Source organism: Mandrillus leucophaeus, unplaced genomic scaffold (assembly GCF_000951045.1).
Source record: "Mandrillus leucophaeus isolate KB7577 unplaced genomic scaffold, Mleu.le_1.0 Scaffold544, whole genome shotgun sequence".
Taxonomy (NCBI): Eukaryota; Metazoa; Chordata; class Mammalia; order Primates; family Cercopithecidae; genus Mandrillus; species Mandrillus leucophaeus.
In genome coordinates, this window is record NW_012105853.1 from 159,777 (window position 1) to 185,829 (window position 26,053).

The 26,053-nt window shown below is 40.2% G+C and overlaps 1 protein-coding gene across 2 annotated transcripts in view; it reads right to left on the reverse strand.

Moving 5' to 3' along the window:
* Window positions 1-1,417, reverse strand: part of LOC105552089 (semenogelin-1-like) — a 3,307-nt gene extending 1,890 nt beyond the window's left edge. Inside the window, exons 1-2 of one of the 2 annotated variants that reach the window (XM_011997607.1) lie at window positions 1,252-1,417; window positions 239-1,008 (exon numbers count right to left, since the gene is read on the reverse strand). In XM_011997607.1, coding sequence (XP_011852997.1) covers window positions 239-1,008; window positions 1,252-1,399 — 918 coding nt within the window. In that variant the 5' untranslated portion in view covers window positions 1,400-1,417. Of the gene's footprint in view, window positions 1-58; window positions 1,009-1,251 lie in introns of both variants that reach the window. The other variant, XM_011997606.1, reaches the window with a different exon arrangement.
* Between the last annotated feature and the right edge of the window lie 24,636 nt (window positions 1,418-26,053).

Here is a 26,053-nt window from a genome sequence, read left to right on the forward strand (position 1 = left end):
CTCCATAGTGGAGTCGTCTTTCTTCTGTACTTGAAGATTGGTATGATATTTTATTTGCCTTTTGGCTATGCTCTTGCTCTTGACTGGGAATTGTTTTCTGTTTTGGAGACTTGCCATGTGCCTTCTCTTCAGTTTGGCTATAACTACTGCTTTGGGATACATCTTTCTGGACACCATTTTCTCCATAGTGGAGTCGTCTTTCTTCTGTACTTGAAGGTTGGTATGATATTTTATGTGCCTTCCGGCCATGCTCTTCATCTTGATTGAGATTTTTTGTCTGGTGTTGATTCTTGTTATATACTAGGAGCTCATCTTGGGTAGTAAAAATGTCTTTGTATCCATGTTGGAGTCTGTGTTGATGTGCAGGACGGAGTGAAGTTTGTAGTTTACTTGAATGTTCCTCTCTCACATCAACCACATTTTGGTAATGCCCTTTATTTCGATGAGAATTTTGAGTCTCACGTTGTTGTTTGTTAGCTACTAGCTCTTCAGTTTGGAGAACATAATTGGTTTGGGATCCACCTTGTGTTCTACCTTTTTGTGCACCAGAGGCTGAAGCTTGTTCTTTACTTAGTCCACGAACCCGTAGCCTTTCTTCTGTGTTTGAATATTGACTGGATATTCCCTTTCCAGATGGGCTATTCCCCTGATCTTGAGAAGGATTTTGTGTCCCATGATGAACTTCGCCTCCTTTATGATGTATAACTATCAGATGAAAATGACCTTTTGGTTTAGCACTGTCTCTGCTTTCTTGTTTATAATTGAGCAGTTCTTGACTTCCACGTAGGTGTTGTTCTGATTTTGTCGTTTTATGTGGGGCATTCGAATAATATTGCTGACTTTTTCGGGTCCGGTCATGATCATTGGCATCTACATGATATGTGTGTTGAATAGAAAAACTGCCTTTGGATTCAGTATGTTGTTTGTCTTTTTGTCCAGAATAGTGCTGGCTCTTTTGTCTATGTGGAAATTGGGAAGATCCACTTGGTAGCTGGCCTTTTGATCCACCTGGTAATTGATAATAGAAGTGTATGCTTTCATTATCTCCAAAGCTCCCTTGCAACTCTTACCTCCCACCTTTTCCCAACAAATTATTGATGTTTCTAGAAAAGCTGAAACTTTGGGTGGAGAAAATCAATTCTTTTCAACAAGAAGAATCTGTGCCCAAACAGGTTACTGTTTGCACCCCAAATAATCTAAAAGGCTATTCTGTCTGAGCAGCTTTCCCCAAGGCTTACCCTCTCCACTCACCTTTTTGTCCCATCACAGCTGCTTGCCTCTCCAAGATGAGGAGCAGGGAAAGTACGAAGATGATGTTGGGCTTCATCTTGCTTGGAAAGCCTTGTCTGACAGCTGAGTGGACCTTGTCATTTATATCTTCCTTGAGTGAAGGTGCCATGGGTGGAGCTTAAATTACAAAAGGCACTGCCTTTTCTTAGCTTATCAGTAAATGCCAACTTCCTCACCCCTGCTGAGTGTGGGACAAAGTCAATGTCCCCAGCAACATAATGTCAAAGGCATTTTCCTTCTTCTGGAAGCCTCAGCAAATTTTTATCAGTCCTTGTTGATCATCATGCCAGATCACTTGCATTTTACGGAATTTTAGACGAAAGTAGGAAAGAGATTAGCTTCAGGCTACAAAAGTAATTGGTTTCTGAGAATGCCTTTATATTCTAAATGTGAGTTTGCCTTCATGATGTAATAAATTAAATATTCTATTTTAGATAGAACGCCATACTTCCTTTTGTTTTAAAAATGATCTTGAGACACGATCTATTTTACCTAAGAGTGAGCAATCATAGAAGTCCAATGACATAGAAGATAATGAAACCTTATGGAATCCAAAGAAAGAAATTTTAAACAAGTAAATGGGGCACACCAATGTCAAATATGTCTGTCAAGTTCAACACAGTAAAGACTGACATGTATCTAAAGTTTTTCTTAGTTGTTGCTAGTAACTTTAATGAGAGATGAATACAATTATGTTGGGTTGTCAGTTGAAGGATTGAGACCAGCTGCAACCTTCTCAGGAAGTCTGAATTCATGGTGGAATGAGAGCTGAGGCTCTATCTGGAGGGGGAGGTAAGCTCCAGATATGTTTTCAAAGGATGAGAGAATTTTAACATGTTTTCCTGGTGATAGGGACAACTGTTGGAAAAAAAGTAAAAATGCTGGTTTCTAAATTGGGTTCTTTTCATGAAATCTACCTAAATAGCAGAATTTTTTTTTTTTTAGTTAAAAGAAGTTTCTACTTCAGTAATAAACAGCTAAATCCCCACACAGGCTGTGAGAAATATTTGCCACCATCAATGAATTGAATAATGTATTGTGAGTGGACATGAAGCTAAAATTCCCACCTTTGGTAGAAGCAAAGATTTTTTCCAATTGTGATGACATCCTGAAAAGTTTAAAGAAACTTTCTTTACTTTGAGTCATAGACTTTGTTATAAGCAGATCACAGGGGAAGAAAGAAGAAAGCATCCCAACAGTGTCCCTGTGTACATTCAGAACACCTTGGAGGGTACTTCTGGGGAAAGGATAGCTTGAAAACTTATTTTCAATTATTCTAGTTTAAAATTTTAACCTTCCTGTAGGCAATGCTTTACGGAAGGGGTAAAGGGAAAGGCCAACCACAGAAAAAAGCACTATGCTATCAAACATAAATCTTGTGAGCTGCATGGTTTCTCTATGAACCACTCTGAGATCTTACCAAATTTATCTGTTTGCCTCAAGGGCAGTAAGTAGTTCCTTATTGCAGAAACTCCAACAGAGTAGGGTGTTATTGTCCTGAACTAAAATTGATTACTGTGTCTGCTAACCACTGTAATCTTCCTCACACTTCCCTTAAGAAAATACCAGAAACTGTTCTGTTCCAAGCTTACTGACACAAAATAGAGTCTGAAATATTAGCTTTACTTATGGATCAAGAACAAAACTTTCATCTCATCTAGTGTCCAAAAGATGCAGATAAAACAAAGGAGCACAATATTTGCAAAAACAAAGCAGGAAAATGCAATCCAAGCATAATATGTGATTATTATATTCATATTAGAATTGAATTCAATGAAATGTGGAAAAAACAATTTCCAAATGATAAAGGAATGTATTGATAAAGTTGAAATCAGAAATCAGTGATTTGGAAAGCATAAAAATGGTATGGTTATGCATACATCTTAGATATGGAATTATGATGGGGAAAAGATTAAGTGATCAAATGATTTGCCCTGTTGGACAAATTTTTAAAAAAGCAAAAATATTAAAGTGCACTAAACTGGCACAAAAATCAGGAAGTTTTGTACTCATAGGAAAAGAAGAAAACAGGAGGATTTAAATGTATTTTGTTCAATTCTATGGGAAATCACTTTACAACTTAGAAAATATTCCAATATAGTTATTTTGGGGAAATGGGCAGAAAAACCTGGTAGAGTAGGACTCCCCAGAGATTATACCCCCCAAAACATGAAATTTAATAATTATCCACATGTGATAATACTTTCTCAAAAGCTAAACAGGCCAGATGAGATATTACAGAACCTGATTATAGCATAATAATTAAAAATACACATTGAAGAGGATATGAAAGACAATTTTGTTTCCTGCATCACCGCTAACCCAATCACAGGCAGCACAGTGCAGAGAGAGCTACTTTCTTTCAGGGGAAGGGAATGAAGTAAGGCTTAGACTTTTTCATAGAACCCAATACTAGTCACATAATAGTAAAATTCAGCACTGGGAGGACACCCATGGTAACTCTGGGTGAGTACCTGTGGCCTAAGCAGCAAGACCGGCCCCAGCAGCAGAGAGGAACACATAGTTCCTGTGAGATAGACTTGTGTTCTTACCTGCACCACTGGCAGCCAACAACAGCAGCCTTGGATTATGAATAACCAACATAGATAGGCAGGTATCAGTGAGGAGGAGTTGGGAATGCAGTCCATCATTGTGCCAGCCTCTGCAGCCATGGGTTAGGGCCTGGTACAGAACTGGCCATGGTGGTCCTGGGTTTATGACATCTCCTTGTGCTGCAGTGACTGAAACAGTCACAGACTTACAAACCCAGAACTGATGATCTGCCTAGAATTTCTGGAAAGAGTTGAGGGACATTCTCAGACAAAGCCAACTTGGAGTAAGTAGCTACCTTAAATTCAATATCTGCATTCAAGTACCTACCTGCAATTCAATAAGTACCTTCTTCTTCAATGTGCAGACATCAATGCACAATCACAAGGATCAAGAACAATTGGGGAAAACTGATAACACCAAATTAACAAAATAAGGTACCAAATTAACAAAATAAGATACCATTGATTGGCCCAAAGACATGGAGATGTATGACCTGCCTGAAAAAGAATTTAAAATGGCTGTTCTAATGGAGCTCAAAGAACTTTGATACAATACAGATAAATAATTAAATGAAATGATGAAAACAATAAGCGACCAGAAAGAGAGATGTAACAAAGGGCAAAAATGATAACAAAATATCTAATGTTAATATGGGAGATGAAGAATGCAATGAATAAAATGAAAAGTGCAATAGAGTGCATTAACACCAGAAATGATCAAGCAAAAGGAATAATCTGTGAGCTTGAATACAGGTTACTTGACAATATACACTCATAAAAGGAAAAAAGAAGAAAGAATAGAATGAAGGAAACTTATGAGATGTATGGAATAGCGTTAAGTGAGCAAAGGGACAATTTACTGGTATTCAAGAGAAGTTACAGAAATATAAATGGAAAAGTAAAGAAAGCTTATTAAATAAGTAATAACAGAAAACTTTCCAAATCTGAAGAGTTCATATATATATATACACACACACATATATATACACCCATATATATACATATACGCATATTATATATATATATATATGTAGTCAAAGTTCAGGATGTCAACAGTCACCAATCACATTCAATTCAAAAAAGACTAGACATATAATAACCAAATTGTGAAAGATCAAAGACAAAGAAATGATCCTGAAGCAGCAAAAGAAAAGAAGCAAATAAAATACAAAACAGTTCCAATACACTTCACATCAGACCTTTTTTTTCTTTTTCAACTGTCATTTTACATTCGGGGGCAAGTGTGCAAGTTTGTTACCTGGGTATATTGCATGATGCTGAAGCTTAGGGTATGAATTTTCCTGTCATTCTGATACTGAGCATAATACCCAACATTTAGTTTTTCAACCTTTGTCCCCTTTCCCTCCCTTCTTCTCTCCTCTAGTAGTCTTCAGTGCCTATTATTTCCATCTTTATGTTCATGAGTATCTGACATTTAGCTCCCCTCTATAACTGAAAACATGTGGTATATAGTTTTCTCTTCCTGCATTAATCCACTTAGGATAATGGCCTCCCACTGCATCCATGTTGTTGCAAATATATGATTTTATTTATTTATTATGACTGTGTAGTATTCCATGGTGTATATACACCACATTTTCTTTATCCAGTCCACCATTGATGGGCACCTAAGTTGATTCCATGTTTTTGCTAGTATGAATAGTGCTGCAATCAAATCATATTTATCAAGGGGGAACATTAAAGATCAGAGGAGAGTGGAATAATATTATCAAAGGAATAAAAAAAAAGAAAACCATCCAAGCATACTATACTCAGCAAAGCTGTTCTTCAGAAATGACAGAGAAATGAAAACTTTCCCAGACGTGAAAAGGTGAGGAGGTATGTCACCATCAGACCTAATTTTATAAGAAATGCTAAAGGAGTTCTTCAAGGTGAAAGAAAAGGATGCTAATGAGTAATATAAAATAATCTAAACGTATAGAACTCACTAATAAAAGTAATTACACAGTCAAATTCAGAATACTGTGATACTGTAATGGTGATGTATAAATCACTTCTATCTTTAGTATGAAGGTTAAAAGATAAAACTGTTGAAATTAATAGTAGCTACAATAAATTGTTAATGCATATGGCGTATAAAAGCTGTTAATTGTGACATGCGAATATCAAAATGTGGGGAGGGAAGTGGTGGTAAAGTATAGTTTTATGTTTGTAATCAAACAAGTTATTATCATGTTAAAATCACTTGTGATAGCCACAGGATGTTTTTTAAAGGCCTCATGTTAGCCACAAAGACAATATTTTTAATAGATGCCCTAAAAATAAAAAATAAGTATCAAAATATACTACTAGAGAAACTAACTTAATCATAGTGGAAGGCAATAAGAGAGAGAGAGAAGGAAGGAAGGAAGGAAGGAAGGAAGGAAGGGAGGGAAAGAAAGAAAAGAAAGAAAGAAAGAAAGAAAGAAAGAAAGAAAGAAAGAAAGAAAGAAAGAAAGAGAAAGAAAGAAAGAAAGAAAGAAAAAAGAAAAGAAAGAAGGAAGGAAGGAAGGAAGGAAAGAAAGAAAGTGAATCACCAAAACAACTAGAAAACAAAAGTGGTAGTGGTAAGTCCTTACCTATGAATAATTATCTTGAAATTGTGGTAGTAGTAAGTCCTTACCTAGGAATAATTATCTTGAAGGTAAATAAATTCACTAATCAAATGCCTAGGTTGGATGAATGGGAAAAAAAATAAGACCCATCAATAGGCTTCCTAAAAGAGGCAACCATACTGGTAATTACACACATAGACTGAAAGATAATGGATGGAAAAAACATTCCACATAAGCAGAAACCAAAAGAGAGCAGGAGTAACAATACTTATATCAGATCAAATAGACTTTAAGTCAAAATGTAAAAAGACATAAAGATCATTATATAATGCTGAAGAGGTCAATTCAGCAACATAATACAGAAATTGTAAGTACATATGCACCCCAAATCCAAGCACCTAAAGATATAAAGCAAATATTGTGAAGAGAGATCAACTGCATGCAATAATAGTAGGTGTTTTAGGCCATTTTGCGTTACTATAAAAGAATACTTGTGACTAGATAATGTATACAGAAAAGAGGTTTGTTTGGCTCAAAGTTCTGCAGGCTAAGATACCTGATGCCAGCACCTGCTCAGTTTCTGATGATGCCACACAAAATATTTAATCGTGATGGAAGGGAAGGGGAGCCAGTGTATCACATGGTGAGAGAGGGAGCAAGAAAGATGCCAGGGTCTTTTAAACAACCAGTCCTCATGTGAACTAACAGAGTGAGAACTCCCTCATTACTGCAGGGATAGCACCAGGCCATTCATGAGGGATCTAGCCCCATAACCCAAACACCTCACATTGGGCTGCACTTCCAACACTGATGGTCACATTTTAACATGAGATTTGGAGGGGACAGATATCCAAACTATATCATTAGAGGATTTCAAGACAGTGTAATAGCAATGGACAGATCACCCAGACAGAAAATCTGCAAAGAAATATGAGATATAAGCTGCACTCTAGACTAAATAGACTTTAAGGGCATATACAGAAAAGTATATTAAACAACTGCAGAACATATGTTCTTCTCAACTGCACATGAAATATTCTTCAAAATAGATTATTATATGTTAGGCCACAAAACAAGTCTTAACATATTTATGAAGACTGAAACCATATCAAGTGTCTTTTCTGACCACATTACTATCAAACTGGAAATTAATTAAAGAAGGAACTTTGGAAAATACACAAATACATGGAAATTAAACTACATGCTCCTGAACAACCAACTGGTCAAAGAAGAAATTAAAAAGGAAATGAAAATTTCTTTGACACAAGCTAAAGTAGAAACACAATGTATCAAAGGCTATGAGATATAGTAAAAATAGTTCTAAGACAGAAAGTTACAGAAATAAGTGCCTATACAAAAAAGAAAAAAGATCTCAAATAAACAACCTAATGTGGCGCCACAAGGAATAAGAAAAACAAAAGAGAAAACTAATCATAATAACACTAGAAGGAAAGAAATCATACGGATATAGTAGAAATAATAAAAATGGAGACTAGAAACACAATACAAAAGATCAATAAAACAAAAGGTTGGTTTTTGGAAACGACAAACAAAATCACCAAACTTTTAGCTAGACTAAGTAAAACAAAAAAAAAAGAAGACTCGAAGACTTGGTTAAATAAAATCAGAGATGAAAAAGGAGACATTACAACTGATACCAGAGAAATACAAAGATTGTTAGAGACTCATGAACAACTATATACCAACAATTAGATAACCTAGAAGAAACAAATAAATCCCTAGACCCATATAAGCTATCAAGATTTAACTATGAAGAAATAGAAAATTTGGCAGTCAGCAAGATGGCTAACTAGAGACCCATGGTGCTCATCCCCACTAGAAGAAAGGGTCAAGGTAACAAACAGCTAAGATTTGGTTGGAGTGTCAAAGGCAGAGTACTGGAGTGCCTGGGGGAGTGGAGATGAACCTGTGGTGATTAGTTCAGGAGGGCAGTTCAGAGGCATCTGAATTCTGCAGTCCTGTCTCCCTCCACCCGGATCAGATGTGTCTGGAGTCAAGAGGGTCTTCCTGTTGCAGGGAAAATCTAAGGAGAAGGTCCCCACCAGTCACCTTGAGACTGCAAACATGTACTGTCCTTACAAGAGGAGGATCCCACAGTCCTTTAAAGTCCTGAGCCCAGTTTGGAGAGCTGCTGGGAATTCACACAGCTGTATTGCCCTGCATTAGGGGCACAAGGTGTGCGCTACCCACATCCCACTCACCCACTTGGGCCAAGCTGCAGCAGCACAGTCCTGTCTTGAAAACGGAGGCCCCTCTGGAGTGTAGCCTCCTCTGGAACTTCTGACAACCACACTTCTCCAGCATTTGGCTTCCCTCTTCATTACGCCAAGGTCACATAGTGGCTGAACTCCACAACCCCAGCTGTGCAGAGTTTGAGCCCAGGATTGGCTATGACTCTGTTCTGGCACAGAAGGGAAACCAACTTATGCCACCGCATTTCAGCTGGGGAATAATCGTCCAGTCACACCGAGTAAATCTGTCCTTGAACTAGCTAAACTGCCACATGCCCTCTACTAAGCAGGAGGGGTCCCTGAGCTCCAAGCAGCTGATATGGGCCTCACTCAATACCTGAGAAATAGCCCTGCAGCACCTTTGCCCTCCACAGATACATCCATGGCTTGCCCAATGACCCTATCTTTTAAATAAGGGCCTGAGAAATAGTCCCACAAACTACCCTTAGTGGATATGACCCCAGACTGCCCAAGTAGCAAAGAGCCCATGTCCCAGACTTGAGAAACAGCCAATGGCTACCCCTGGTGGACATGCCCAGGCCAGCCGAGCAGCTATGGGCCTTTGTCTCATCACTGAGAAAGAACTCCACAGTCTGCCTTGGTGGGCATGCCCCAAGGCCTAACAAGAAGCCCCATGCTTGGACCCTTGGCCAACAAAACCACTTCTTGTGCCACTCCTCACAGAAAAGCCCAAAGACTAGCCAAGCAGCCATGCAGCTGTGTCAAAGGCCAAAGAAGCAGCCCCGTTCACTCCTCCAGCAGACATGCCACTAGGCTACCCAAGCAGCCTTGTGCCCATGTCTTGGGCCTGAGAAACAACCCAGTAGGCTGCTCCTGACAGACATGACCTCCCTGTCGGTATCATGGCACCCTGGTTCCAATGTCAGCGAGCCAGACCACTATGGCTGATCCACCAAGTGCATGCACACAACCCCGACCTGAGAAATAACCCTGCAAGTTCACCCCTAAAAAAGTCATGCCACTATAGCAGCAAATTTTTTAGAGTAGGGCACTGAGAATTCTCAAATGTTCCTCTGGATCTAGCTGCCCAGTGAGTTGTCACACTCCAGGCCTGTGCTGGGGAATGTCTGCAAGAGATCTGGTGATGTGGCCTGTCCTCAAGTCTCCCAGCAGTGGGTAGCCACACCAGTCATGGGGGTGGTAGGGGAGTGATGCAGACTCTATGAGATTCCTTGGTTATTGACAGCCTTAGTGTATTGGTTTTCTTGAACACTGGTTATAGTAGTACTGAACTGGTCACCTGGACAGAATCAGGACCTGGTTAGTCAGAGGGGTACAGGCAGTGGTGATAGTTGAGATTGCTCAGCCATTTTCTCCTTCCTAGGTGCAGTGTTATTCTACCGGGAGATGCTGTAATGGACTGTGTTGGTTGGCCTCCAGCCAGGAGGTGGTGCTTGCAAAAGAGCACCAGCTATGGTAGTAGCAGTGGGATTTTTGCTTGCTTTAGGTTGCCCTCTGGTTTCTTAGGCAATAGGTGGGGCCATAGAGCTTCCAAGAGTTTCTGTTTTTTGTGTTAAGCTACCAGGGCAGGTGGCAGAACAAAGCCAGGTGGGGGCTGGGTCAGGCAGATTTGCACTCTGAGTCTTCACATTCAGGGAAAGCAGCAGCCCCTGTGGGTGCTGGGGGACAGGAACAGTTCTCAGGCCACTGGGTTGATGTTCCAGAGGGGACTGTTGCAGAATGGCTGTAATTTCTTTTTTTTCCTTTTTTTTTTTAAATTATACTTTAAGTTCCAGGGTACATATGCACAACATGCAGGTTTGTTACATATGTATACATGTGCCATGTTGGTGTGCTCCACCCATTAACTCGTCATTTACATTAGGTATATCTCCTAATGCTATCCCTCCCCCCTCCCCCAACCCCATGACAGGCCCCAGTGTGTGGTGTTCCCCACCTTGTGTCCCAGTGTTCTCATTGTTCAATTCCCACCTATGAGTGAGAACATGCGGTGTTTGGTTTTCTGTCCTTGCGATAGTTTGCTCCGAATGATGGTTTCCAGCTTCATCCATGTCCCTACAAAGGACATGAACTCATCCTTTTTTATGGCTGCATAGTATGGTGTATATGTGCCACATTTTCTTAATCCAGTCTATAATTGATGGACATTTGGGTTAGTTCCAAGTCTTTGCTATTGTGAATAGTGCTGCAATAAATACACGTGTGCATGTGTCTTTATAGCAGCATGATTTATAATCCTTTGGGTATATACCCAGTAACGGGATGGCTGGGTCAAATGCTATTTCTAGATCTAGATCCTTGAGGAATTGCCACACTGTCTTCCACAATGGTTGAACTAGTTTACAGTCCCACCAACAGTGTAAAAGTGTTCCTATTTCTCCACATCCTCTCCAGCACCTGTTGTTTCCTGCCTTTTTAATGATCGCCAGAATGGCTGTAATTTCAAAGTTAAAAAACAACAGATGCTGTAGGCTGTGGAGAAAAGAGAATGCTTATATCTTGTTTCCACTTTGGTTGGTTGGTATGTAAATTAATTCAGCCCCACTGTAGAAAGCAGTTTGGAGATTTCTCAAAGAAGTTAAAACAGAGCCACGATTTGACCCAGCAATTCCACTACTGTGTATACACCAAAAGGAAAATAAATCACTCTACAAAAGGGACACCTGCACTTATGTTCACTGCTTTCCTATGCACAATAGCAAAGATATGGAATCAACCTAGGTGCCCATAAATGGTGGATTAGATAAAGAAAATATAACATGTATATGCCATAGAATACTACACAGCCATAAAAAGAATGAAATCCTATCCTTTGCAGCAACATGGATGCAGCTGGAGGTCATTATCCTAAGCAAATTAATGAAGAAGCAGAAAACCAAATACCACATGTTCTCACTTATAAGTAGGAGCTAAACATTGAACACACACTGACATAAACATGGGAACAACAGACACTGTAGACTACTAGAAGGAGGAGAAAGGGAAGTGGACATGGTTTGAAAAACTATCTATTGGATACTACGCTCGCTACCTGGGTGATGGGATCTGTACCCCAAACCTTAGCATCACACAATAAGCCCATGTAACAAGCCTGAACATGTACCCTCCCATCTAAAATAAAATTCGAAAAAAAATTTAAAACTATATAAAAATGTTTAAATTATGAGGCAAAACCAGCCATAGATAAAGAAAAAGTGATGAACAGAAAATGGAAAACATTAATAAACATATATCAGATAAAGGGTGAATTTCACAGCATATTGAAAAAATTTCTTCATTATAATAAAGAAGAGCAAATCATCTAATAAAGAATGTAAAATATGAGCTCCACCAGGTACTTAGAGAAATTATAATCCAAACAGTTAATGCATGTATGAAAACAATTATAGCTGCATTCATAGTTCAAAGACTGCAAGTTAAATAAAGTAAAATTTGTCTTTTCACTTATGAGGCTGATTTCCCAGTAATGGTTCTTGGCAAGTTCCTTCTATCTCTGGCCTCAGTTCTGGTTATTGTAAGATGAGAAAATGGGCCTATGTAGTCTCTTGAAGTCCTTGCTGTGGCGAGGACTAGTAGATTAAGCAAAGCCCTCTGCCTGGTGAAGAGAGAATTTGCAAGAGCACAACACAAAGCACATGAGGTTGGGATCACTGTGCTTGGGGACACCAAAGGGGTACAGAAAACCTCATGATAATGGCTGATTTGATATTCTGTAATGAGTGTTTATTCATCTTCATTAAGTTTTATAATGGTTCCACAAATGGAAGTTTCTTTAATCTTCATGGACCTCTCATATCTATGGTTTATTTGTTTGTTGGTTGGTTTGTCAAACAAATAGTTTGTATTTGATTACAAATTATCTCCCAATCCTATGGGGTTTATTCGTTTATTTGTTTATCCGAGTATGTGACATTTTCATATGTCTCCACAGAAGGATCTGTGCATAAAGGTATATTCAGAGAAGAATCAGATATCCATCTCCATTCCCTCTTTCCTTCCTACCAATTCCTGACCACATCCTACAGGTGACCACTCTCATTGGTCTCTGGGCTTTTCCTTTCTTTTTTTTTTTTTTTTCCTGCAATGAGTAAGTAAATGGATATTTTCTTATTTTGCATTCATTGTTACAAGACACTTTAAATTTATCATTCCACAATGTACATATCTCAGTTCATGGACATCTTCCATGTTCCTTTGAATAGCTGCATAGTACTTCATTTTACAGTTGTACTATCATTTATACAACCACTCTTTTCTGTATGGGTATTTTGTTTGTTTCCAACATTTTGTAGTCATAAATAATACTGAAATTAATATGTTTACTGTAATTCCACACTTTGGCTTATATTGTTCTGTTGGTCCAGAATTTCTATTATAACCCTACCCCTTTCACCCAGCGTCAGGCCAAGCTGATGGAACAATGGTTTTATGAGAAAGACCCCTGCGTCTTCCTGACTTAGTCTATATCCTGTGGAAAGAAAAATGACTTGAAATCAGGACTGATCTTTTTCATTTTCAGCTTTACTCCTCAATCCTAAGCAATATTCCCCTTCATTAGATGAGGGCAGTTTTCTATATGTCAGCAGGTATTTTGACTCCAAATTCAGTGGAAGATTGTGACTCAGGACATTTATTACAGGCTGGAAAGAATTCAGGGCCTGGCTTGGCCTGACTCCTAGGCACTCTGTGATCCTAGGGACAGACACACATCGCTGGCTAGAATTGAGTCTGCAAAGCCATGGAGAGTGACTCCAACGTGCCTGAGGTCATCTGTGACGTTCACTGCTCTACCCCTGGAGTGCATCCGGAGCCTGGAGAGATGCTATCTGGGCTCCTTGGTTCAGTGAAGCTCTGTGCTGCCAGAGGACTCCAGGTATTTGTTGGAGGGTGGTATCAGTTGAGTTATTCCTAAAATAATACTTTCTGGCTTCTCTACTCACAAATCTCACATAATACTGCAACTGCTTTCTCTGGGCAATTTAAAACACTTTTTGCAGTCCCAGAACCCTTCATCTTTCTTTCCCTTCTTCATCTCTCCTCAACAAAGAATCCACAGTTGCCTGAATGAGGCATAAGTGTTTGTATAATCAAGGAATATCATAGTCATGAATGCACAGAGGGCCCACTGACCTCAAAGCCCTTCTTAATTTTGTTTATTTTTTATTTATTTTTTATTTTTTTTCTAGCAGGTATTCTGAGCATCAGAAACTGACAGTGATTGTCCAAGATCCTACAGAAGGTTGGTAGCACAGATGGGGCTACATAGAATATAATCTGCAAGAAGAAAATACAAAGTGTTCTTTGCTCCAGAACTCAAGATGTAATGAGTGTGGGTGTTGTAGACAGTTCTCATTTCTTGGCTTCTAAGCATAAGAATGTCATTCCTATTTTGGAGGAATTAACCACCATATGAGTCCTGGAACCCGGAGGCTCTGCCACTTTTTATAACAGAAAGGAAAGTCTGGACACTTGTTTTCCCTGCCTCCACTGAGAGACAACCTAATGTGAGCACATGCTGGGTTCAGAGCATCAGATGCACAAACTCTGGACTGTACTTGGGAGCTAGTGATAGTAGGAAGTCAAGATTCACTCCTGGGGCAGTTACAGCAATGGCAGCTGTATTGGACTTATCAGAAGAGAAATGGAAATGATGGCCCATGCATTGAAGAGTATCTGGCTTTGGCATATTGGCTGAGAGACATGTAACCTCCATCTACTCCGAGGTGGCACCAATGAGCTCCACAAAGGCCAATATCTGACTAATTTTGACTGTGATTCTGCATTCAATGACTTCCTTGTTTTTGCCTTTTCTTTTAACTTGAATTTCTGGGTTTCCTAGTGGTTTTGTGAACCAGTCAGACACTTTTCATTTTCACAGAGCCAAATAGACTTCTTTGTAATTAAGAAGAAAGTAATTGGGCGAGTCTTGCTAGGGAATAGTGTGAAGAGTTCCTTGGATGACTCCAAACCAACAACCACAGCTGGTGAAAGTTATTTTTATTTTATTTCTTTCAGATTTTATTTGTATTGTACACGTTTAAGGTATACCATATGATGTTTTGATATACATATACATAGTTAAATGATTACTGCAGTCAAGCCAACTGCCATATCCATTGTGTCATGTAGTTAACTTTCTGTTGTTGTGAGAGAAGCACATAAATACTGTCTTAGCCAGTTTCCAGTAGATAATACTAAGCGTTGAGTGACCTGGTGACTTCTGCTCTGGAATAGCAGTGTGAGGAGATCCATGGAAATACCCTCAAACCAAACAATCATACCTGATAAAAGTTATTTTTTAAAACAGCCGCTTGAAGTCTCTGGGAATTGTCTTAAGTACATACATTTATTTTTAAAACTCTACTAAACCTTGGAGGAACACAGAGTGTCTACAGCATTTGAGTCATAACCCACTCTATACTTTCTATATCCTAGCTCAATATGAGGGAAGCTTCACTTAGGGCACATCTAGCCAAGAAATGGGAGAACCTCTTTCCTCTCACTTCCCTTAAAGGGTTATGATATCTCACCAGAGGCAAAAGGTTGCCAGCATCTCTCAAATCCATTCCAAGGTTGTATTGCAGAGATTCCAGTGTGATGAAGAGGTACAGAGTTCCATTCTTCCACCCAACACTACTTGTAGTGAAGAGGTTCTACCCCAGGCATTGTAGGTCAAGAATGTTGAGACCCCCATAGCCCTCGGCACAGCTCATTTGCTGGGCAGAGTTTTCATGCCAGTGAATGCCTGCCAACAACATCAGAGGATACTACTGCTCATGGCCAGAACCCACTTGGTAAAGCAGGGCTGTCGCTCTGAGAAAAGTGAACCATTCTTTCCAAAACAGCTCCTTAGAAAGAACTCAGTGATTTTCCAAAAGTGAGAGGCAGGCTATAAGAACAGAGAGCTCCAAAGTCCTCCCGAAGGAACTGACAGTATTAGGAACAGAGTATAAGGAATATCCAACCTAACAGTGCTCTTAAAAACAATGGAGGCTGGGTGTGGTGGCTCATGCCTGTAATCCCATCACTTTGGGAGGCCAAGGCGGGTGGATCATGAGTTCAAGAGATCGAGATCATCCTGGCCAACATGGTGAAACCCCGTCTCTCCTAAAAATACAAAAATTAGCTGGGTGTGGTGGTGCACGCCTATAGTCCCAGCTACTCAGGAGGCTGAGGCAGAAGAATCACTTGAACCCAGGAGGCAGAGGTTGCAGTGAGCCAAGATTGCACCACTGCACTCCAGCCTGGCCTGGCGACAGAGTGAGATTCTGTCTCAACAAAAAAAAAAAAAAAAAAAAAAGGAGATTTTCGTGGGTTTTAGTGGTAAACAAAGAAGAGTAAGTTAGCCCATGAGATAAAAATCTAATGATTCATGAAATTGAACATACCAACTGATAAAGTAAACATTTGAGGTTTTCCAGGAAAATATTGATGATAAATTGTCATGGGAGAGTTACCCATGACAAATTTTAATTCCACCATAATTATCACAAAAATATGTCAACGTGATTAGAACGTACAGTAATGGTGAGAAAATGCACACATCTCAATGGAATAAAAGATAAACTCGATGCCTTTGAGAATTTTACAAATGATAAGGGCAGAATTCCACATCACTTAAGAAATGTTAGTAATTCAGCAAATGATGTTTAGACTGATTGCCAGCAATTTAAGGAGTAAATACTGGATTTCCACCCCACCCATTATTTTAAAGTACATTTTAGGTGGTCAAGGATTTAAACATAAAGATCGAACTATGAAAGCATTCAAAGTAAACATGAGACAAGTTTGGTAGAATATTTACATGTGAATGATTTTCTGAAGTAAATTAATATCATTAACTACAAGTGAATAAAAAGTTTTACAGGGAAAATCGTGCACACAGGAAAAAAACAGAAATTTAAAAAATGTATAAACATATACGGTGGGAATAGAGATATTCTATAATATATTGAAAGAATTTTTAAAACACAATAAGGAAAATAGATCTTCTAATAGAAAAATAAACATAGACTATGAACATATGGTTTTATTAAAAAGTAATGCAAGTAGCTACTACATATTTGAAAATAAATAAAACCACATCCATTATTAAATAAAATCACACCAAGTTAAAACAAACACATGAATCTTTTGTTGTCTTTCCTGTAAGATGGTCTTCCAAATTTGGGGCAAATTTCATTTGCCAGCGGTCTGTGTCTCAATTATTACAAAAGGAGTAGCTTGGTCTCTTAGGACTCTTCTTGCTGTGAGAAAGATTTCAAGAATCTTACTAAAGTTTCTTCCAAGTGAGCTGTGAACGTGCAGTAGAATAGCAGAAAGCTCGTGCAGTGGGCACATTGCAAGTGGGAACACCAAGGTGATGCAGAAGACCTGGATGGTGGCAGAATTAGCATATTGTGGAGTGTCACTTTACAGTTGAGTTGCTGACTTCTTTGGGATCTCCTCAAATCTATATTTTTCTTTGATTCCACACTTTGGCTTGGATCATTCTATTTCCCTGGAATTCCTATTGTCACTGTGCTTTTTGGCAAATTAACCCCTCAACTAGTCTTTTTTGAAAGGCTAAAGAATCCTCCTGCTTTTTCAACATTCTACCAAAGGGAATGACATCAGATTAGAATAGATAGTTCCCAGCCCCAGTTCTGCCCCTGATTTCTAGAGTAAACTTTGATGGATCCCTGGATTCCAGTTTTCCCATCCACAAACCGGGGGGTTTTGTCTGGATATTTCAAAGGGACTTTCCAATTTCAAATTCAAGAAAAGTTGGAATCTGTTACAAGCTGAGAAGCACTTGGTACTTGTGCATGATGCTTATCACTCTGGGCTCCAAGAGACAGATACACATGGCTGGCTAGAACAGAGTGTCCCCATCCCAGGAGGTACTGGACAAGGAAGGCCTAAGAAGGTTGTTCAAAACTTATCATTAGTGATCCCCGCTCTCAACCCCCATGGAGCACACAGAGTCTGCAAATATGTTATCAGCCTTTCCAGTCTCAGCAAAAACAGCTTTGTTAGAGAACATTACGCCTCTAGGAGGAACACGGTAGCAGTGGAGCTGTCCCAGGATGACCATATCTTTTCTGACTGCAGTGCAAATTCTGGGCAGTGATTCACCATTTTAGAGTCTCTGTGTAATTTCAGTAATATCATGCAGCCCCTGAACTTCTCATCTTTCTCATCATTCTTGATCTCCCCTCATGATTGCATCCAGAACTGTAAATGCCTTTTCAAGGAAGTAAGTGGGTTAGATAATCCAGCCAAGAGGTGGTGGAGTCCCTACTATCGCCAATCTCCATTTCCTTTTTCCAGTTGATTAAAACTGTAGGTCATAAGCTGGGGCTAGAACACAGAGTGAAGGAAAGGAGGGGCATAGGAGGTGCTCCAGTGCTCACGATGTGATGAGAATGGTGATGTGGACAACTTTCATGTCTTAGCCTCTAAGCACACAAGCACCATTCCCAGCAAAAGCTGCAAAGTCCATATGCCTGTTTCTCTGACTTCTTGGCAGCCTCCACATGTGCACATGCACTGGTTCAGACAGTCGGAGGTACATACTGCAATGGACTGAGAATTGGTGATAGAAAAAAGCAGACCTGGAGGTGGTGAGAGTTTACTTCGGCAGCAGTGGCATAAATGGCTACAGCATCTACTTCCAGGGAGCAGAGTGGAAGTGGTGTCCAATTTGTCAATGTTGGTGGCCAGACATGGTGTTGTCATGCCTGGAGGCAGCAGTGGTATGGTCTGTTGCGACTGGAGAGAAAAAGACTGCGGGACCGGTATTGTTGAGGAATGAGTGTGCCCATAAAACCACTAAACAGTAGGCTGGGAGGATAAAGTATCATCTAGTTTATCCTCTAGATAGCTGGAGAAGCTGAAGATGCAGCCTGTGATTAAAATATAGGCAGAAAAATGGGTCAGGCCCATTAAAGGTGACCTTGTGAAATAAATTACTGCCATTGAAGAAACTGATTTAAAAAAAGATAGCTGGACTTCTGCCCAATAAGAAAAGGCACATTCTTAGGAATATTTCCATGGTGATTAGGGAGCGTCCCTTCTATTTCCAGAGGTGAACATTTGTGGGGTTCACTTTATACCTGCCAACGTGTACGTTTCAAGGGGAGTTTGGAACCCTAGAAAGATCCACGGTATGGGAGATACGTCCACGCTTTTGACTGTCCACTATGTGGAACTCCCTTGTTATGTTGTGGGATCTCCCTATTTAAGGCTATCTTTGAGACTTGCTGAGTGACAGAGCTAGGCTCCTACTGCAAAAACAGAACAAACCAGGGGGCACTTTCCTTCCCTCCTGAGGCCCAGGGCTGCACTAACATGCTCAGCAAATGTAATGCTCCCATATGTCACCTTAGATCTCTGTTGAGTGACTCAAAGAAGCAAGGATGAAGGGGCATTCTTTCCCAGAACAAAGTAGTTTTCTTGTTCACAACAATACCCAATTCCAGAGTCATGGGTGGCAGGAATGAGTGTCCAGGACTGCAGCAGCTGTGTACACATCACACAATTGTTGAGATGTGGTTCTGGCTGTTGTCATGCTACCCAGACACTCTTATATCTTACAATGGTCCTGATCCTGAATCTTCAGGCTTCTCAGAATTCTGTGAACCGTGTTTTGAAGGTTGGGTTATTCAGCAAGTTCAGGGTTCTCAGGGGCTGAGACAGAGTTAAGAATGCAAGTTGCCTTGTGAGGTCACACCTGTGAAAGTAAAGGCGAGGAAGCAGGATTAGGCAAAGGACGCCATTGCCAAGCTGTCCTGACAACATCTCTGTCAGCCCAACAGGAAGCTCTGGAGCAAGAATTTTTTATAAGAGGAGTTCAACATTGGGCATGAAGGGTAGAATCTCATACTATAGCCTTACTTTGCCTTTGGCTGGAGGTCCCTGGTTCTGTGTGATCTCAGCTCAAACACTGAAGTTGTCCCTGAGGTCGAGCAGTGGCTGGCAAGCAATTAGCCAACCACACTCCACGCAGCTGGGCAACAAGGTGCTCCTTGAAGGGGGATCCAAGCAGTACCTCTCTGTCAGCCACAGTGCACCCCTGGCACTGCTGGGATCCAGGCTCCACACACATTGGGAAGCTTCTTCCAGGCTCTGCTGGGCTCTCCCTCTGCGATAAACCATAAGAAGGTGGAAGGGAAGGGGTACACAATAGCCGTGGCCTCTGCAGTTGTTGTGTGGGTGGCGATTGGTTCTCATCATCACCCTCCTGTATTTCCATTTTAAAGTACCCCACCTTCAGCTACCATCAGTGCTGAAGTCAGTGGCTTACCTGGTGGTAGGACTCACATTCTCATTCCTGGGCGTAACTATGCCCTACTCAGGACAGGATATCCTGCTAAAACTTTAGAATAAATCTCTTCTTTTGGCTAAGCAGACAGGCTACTTAGAAAGTCTGCCCTTTAATTATCATGATGTTTGTTTGGAGCCCTGCTTAGTAAAGCTAAAACATTATTCACCATGATCCTTGAAATTCACAGCCTCTGCTGTATGTTAGGGAAGATACAGAATAGGAGGTTTCTCAGCCCTTACCCAATGCCCAGAGAGATGACAACCAGCGGCCTTGTCCCTTGCCCAGCCTCCTCATCCTCAGGACCTTGGGGGTCAGGACAGCAGCCAGGAGGTGAGAAGGGAACCTGGTCTACAAAGGAGTCTCAAGGCTTTCTTTTTTCCCTCTTTCAGTGGTGATTCCCTCCGTTATACTTGATTTTATTCAGCTGTGCTTCACTCCTTTTCATCTTGACTATAGTAGCAAATAATTTGCCTATTTTGTAATTTTTTCAAAATCAATATTTAAATCTATTAACTAGAGCTAATATTTGTCTCTTCTTGACCTCAAACATTTGCTTTTATCTTTATCATTGCTTTTTTGACCTTATTCTTTCTTTTCCTTTTTTTGTTGAAATTTTGATTTATTTACATTTATTGTTTCATTTTTGTTGATACAAGTATTTAAGGCCTGGGTGTGTCCTCTGTATCCTTGTTTACTTTTTTGTCCACTTGGTTTGTTTTGTACCAATACAGTGTGTTCAATTCTCCTACTGTTAGTGTGTTTTTATCTATATCTCCTTGGTGTATCCCATATTTTCTTCTTTATAAAAGTGTTTTCTGTGCTATATAGTGCTTACATGCTTATAACTAATATCTTTACTGATAATTGTGGCTTTTAATGTTCAGTGTCCTTCTTACTGTTTCAGCAACAAAACAAGTTATAACCAATGATGTAATAAATATCTATGAGTCCACGCTAATATAAACAATTAAGTAAATAAATGAGGGATAATAAGCAAATATCTGACATCAGATATTTATAGATTATTATATTCTATCTGTAGTTATTATAGAATAATAATTATAGTTATCTATCTATCATTCTTATAGTATAATTCCAAACTATTTATTTAGATACTTCCCCTTTAAGGAATATCTTATGTATGGTTGTACAGTGACTTCCTTTCAAAGAGTATAGCATGGTAGGATAGGGGGAAAGTTGAATTTCAGTGTAGAAACTTGATGAACACTGCCTCAGCCTGGCCATCTAGGTCAACATCATCAAGAGTAAGTCATGTTGAAGTCAGCACCCTGGATATTACGTGATAAGAAGGGCACTTTACCTCTGATGTTTTCCTCCAAAAAACCACAATCCCAGTATAATGAGAAAAACATCAGACAAATTTCAGTTGAAGGACATTCTATAAAATACTTAAGCAGTACTCCTCGAAACTGTCAAGGTCTGCAAAAACAAGGAAAATGTGTGCAATTGTCACAACCAAGAGGAGCCTAAGAAGACATGACCTCTAATTATAATCCACATTGTCCTGGATGGGCTCCTGAAACAAAAAGAACCCTGGTAACAGCAAAGGCAATATGAACAAAGTCTGGACTTTAGTTAATAATAATATAGCAATACTGGTTCATTCCTTGTGACAAATGCACCCTAGTAAAGTGTTAACAGCAGCAAGGACTGTGCGCTGGCACACAGAAAGTCTAGCAAATGCTCTGAGCCTCCAGGACTCTTTCCCTGTGTTTTCATATGTGGACATCTTCCTTCTGGGAATGAGTTTATTTCAATCATAGGCTCTTTCATTCTTTGCACACTTATTTCTGGACCCCACTGTTTCCTCTGAAAAAGGCAGAGGCAAAAGTTCAAGAGAGCTCTCCTTTGAAAATCAGATGTTCTTTCTGTATAATTTGAAGTTTTTACTGTTCTCTGACTTCAGATTTTGTTGAAGAAATGATATTTCTGAGGTTTTCTCATTCTTCTGTGTAGTGATATAGCTTTGTACGAATATCTTGGGAGATTTACATTCACAAAGACACCATAACTCTTGCTACCCTCAAAGTCTGGCGAATTTGTATTTTTCTGGTAAAATACTCAACTGGAGAATATTTTTGTAAGAATATTTTAAAAATTTGACTTTACAGAAATTGAAAAACTTTGTAAGGTTAAAATATATAATCTAGCTAAAACAATGGTTAACAACTAACCAGAAAAATAAATTTAAATGTATGAGAGCAAAGGGTGGCTTTTCTGTGTATAAGAATCACTCTTACAAATCAATTGAAATATTATGGACACCTAGTAGAAAAAAGAGCAAACAATTGGAAAACAATGGAAGACTCCAAGTATTAGGAGACAAATACTGAGGCATCAATTGGAATCATAGAAATCACATTTGAAACAATTTGATCAAGTCAGCTATTTTCAGACAATTGTATAACGAACCCATGTCTGGGAATCAGAGAACCAGCTCTTTTCTGGGCTTGACTAACTGAGTGAAATTAGGAAATGCATTTCTCCCTTCAGGGGTCTGTGTAAGCTGGATAAAGTAAGGAGGGAAATGACGTCTTCCCTTCCCACAGTCATTTTGTTGTCCCTTATGCCATTTAAGATTTGTTCATCAAGTGTCAATATCTCTAGGGAGGCCATGCAGAGGCAGCAAAGTGAAACATGTTAGGGCCTTATACCTCTCTTTGAGGTCGTGGGTCTCCAAGCCCTTGTCTGGTTCCAGCACTCCTTGGACAAGACTGTCTTCCCTAGTAACAGCACCTCTCATTGCTTGGGAAGTTGGGAGAACTAGTACCCCATTTCTGCTTTTGAAATCTGGTTTGTGTCTAGAGGACACATCCGATGCATGGATCACATCCAGAATTATTGCAGAGGGAAGCAATGAAATGGAAGCAAGAAAAATAGCTTCTTTTCAACTCACCCAAGAGATCACTCATGCTTTCTTTTTTCTTTATCTCCTTCAAGTGCATTAATAATTTTTCTCTTTCAGAGAGTAGTTTCCAGGGGATTTTTGGGGGGTAGTTGAAGACAATAGAAGGCAGAAGAGGAAGAATGAGTAACTTCCACAATCTCCTCCCCAAGAGGTATAAAATAACACTACCATTAAGAAATTTCTAAACAAAACCACACCCTCAATATAACTTGAAAACAAAGAATGCCAAAAATACAAAATACCTGTCAGTGAAAAGGGAGGAAACAACATATCCCAGGGCTGGGACTCACACTCTCCTGCCCTTTCCAGACCCACTGTAAAACTTAAAGCTTTGCAAAATCAACCGAAAAAACTGCTGAGGAAGGAATGACGTAACCGAGATGGTGAAATAGAAGGCACCTGCTCATGTCCCACCAGAATGACAAGAATCCTACACTCCTCCACAGTCCAAAGTCTCTCTGGGAGCCTCTGGATCTGGATTCGGGGGAAGTTTGTGAAACTCTGGTGGAGCCTAAGACCTTGGAGGGTCATATTGAGAGTACAGACCAACAACCACGTGGCTGATCCGCTGAGCTGGCTCCAGAGTTTAATCCCAGAAATGGCCCAGTCATTCAGGAGTTTGGTTACATTTGGCCTTGAGCCTGCAATCAAACCCATCTGCTGTGGGGTCCAGAATGAATCACACACACTAGGGCTTTGGCAGAAAGGCCCTTCTGCTCACTGACTGGGCAGTGAACCTGAAAGCTGCCTTGTGACTCAGCTCCGGCCCCCATCAGCTGAGGTCCCAGCTCAAAGCTGCTCACACAGCAACCCAGAGGGAGACTCACACACATCTCATAGCCTAAGAGTCTAAGCCTCCCTGACAGGCTTGCCAACCTTTGTTGCACAGTGGGTTGAGATGGGATCAAGTCTCAGCTCTGATGCTTCCTGCTGTAATTGAACTATGCTTTCGGTGCTGAGACTTGCAGGGAGATATGTACTTGTCTTGGCCAACAAGATGGACTCTCCAGCCTCCAGCCCACAGCAGATCCCAAAAGGGTCGGGGAGGGGCGGGGGGCATTCCCAGCTTCAGCTCCTTCTGCTGCAATCAGGAAACTATCGCGTCTCTGCAGGAACTTGCTGGAAGATGTGCACTCCTTCTAAGTCAATGAGACTGGGCTCTCCAGCCACTGCCCCACAGCAGATCCTGAGGGGCCCAGTATCAGCTCCACTCTCTCCTACTGCAGTCAGAGGACTATAGCAATTGGCAGGGTCTTCCTGGGCGATACGTCCCTGCCTGAGTGAACGTGAAAGGAATATCAGTCTCTGTTCCACGGCAAATCTTGGATGAAGAAACCACTGGTCTCTGTGAGGTCTTGAGTTGCTCAGCTACCTTACTAGGCATAGACTGTCATCCTGGACTGCTTCCTGAGGGAAAAGAAAGTGTCTTTTTGCAGCCTTTCAATTTTTCTCTCTCAGTGGCTTAATCTTCGCCTGAATTCAGACAAGAGTTAGTTCTTTTGTTTTTGTAAATAGTGAACCTACCGTCTGCATCTTGTTTCTTAAAAAATCCAAGTTTTCTTCGTTGTTTTGGAACTTGACATTGATCTTTACCTGAATTAGATATAATGAGGCCTGATTCTGGGTTTTCTTTTGTTTTCTATTGATTTCTCAACCTGACTATCCTAACAAAAACAACATATTGATTATTGTTACTTTGCAAAACTTTTTTTTTAAGTCTAGGAGGTTCCAGTGCCCTAGGGTTAATCTTCATCTGTAAACATCTATGCCTATTCACAAGAATTTATGCTTCCCCGTAAATTTAAGTATGGTTTCAAGTTCCCTTAACTTCCATAAGAACACCATATTAAAAATGGATTTTGAGTGTGATACACCTTAGGGATAAATTAAATAAATATTAAATATTGAGTAAAGAGTGACATCTTCACCACGTAGTCTTCCCATTCATGTATTGTGGTATGTGTATATTCAAGTCTTTTTATATGCCTATGAAAAGTTATATAGATTTCTTTTCTAGAGCTCTGCCTCTCTCTTGTTAAGTTTATTTATAGCAATGGTGTGATTTTGTTGATATTAACAATAGAAAATGCAGCATATCTAACTGATTGTTGCTAGCATATAATAAAAATATTTACTATCACTAACCTTGTGGCTTTTAATGGTTACTTAATCTCTCTTAGCTTCAATCTTTTTACAAAATTAGAAAATAAAATATGTATAATGGCCATCTGAAAAGGACTTATGAAAAATAAGTGACAATACATGTAATCTACCCAGTATAGGAAATAGAGCAAATATTAAAAAACAGAAACCATTATTTCCTCCAATGATGTATTTAGTATTTGTCAAGCCAGAAGTTTGGATACTGCTCTCACCTGTGCTCCAAGATACCCTAGTATCAAAGCCCTGCTGTTGTTCAGACTAGCCCCTGAACGATAGAGAAAAATCATGGCTCAGATGCTCACGGATGGGGCAAAGTGGTGCAAGGATCCACGTTGTCTCATCCCAAGCCTCTGCTCCCCATGTCTTCTCAGAGCAGGAACCCAACACACAAAGAAGAGCTGTTTCAGATCCCAGAATGGCAGTATTAGACCTTCCTTTGCAGAATAATTATACTTTACCCCCTTAACTGAAATAGACCTCTGAGGCTTGGAAGGGGGACATACATTTGCCAGAGGTCGCCCAATACATAGGGAGGCAAAGCCAGTGCTCAGATCACCTGACTCTCAAGCCTGTGCTCATTCCGCTTCACCCAGGCTGCTGCCTGCCTGGGGGCTGTGGCCTTCTCTGAGAGTTTCCTTGTACAATGGCAGTGGGACAAGTGGGTCAACAGGAGAGCCATGAGGTTGCTCACATTCCTGCCCCTTTCTCCACTACTCAAGTCTGCCCTGCCCACAATGTGTATGTCTCCAGAGAATGCGATTCACCGAAATCTCTGACACCATAGTATGAATGACTTAGTGTATCCTCCTCATTCACATTTTTTTTTTTTTTTGTGAGACGGAGTCTCACTCTGTTGCACAGGCTGGAGCGCAGTGGTGCGATCTCGGCTCACTGCAAGCTCTGCCTTCCGGGTTCACACCATTCTCCTGCCTCAGCCTCCCGAGTAGCTGGGACTACAGGCGCCCGCCACCACGCCCGGCTAATTTTTTGTATTTTTAGTAGAGATGGGGTTTCACCATGTT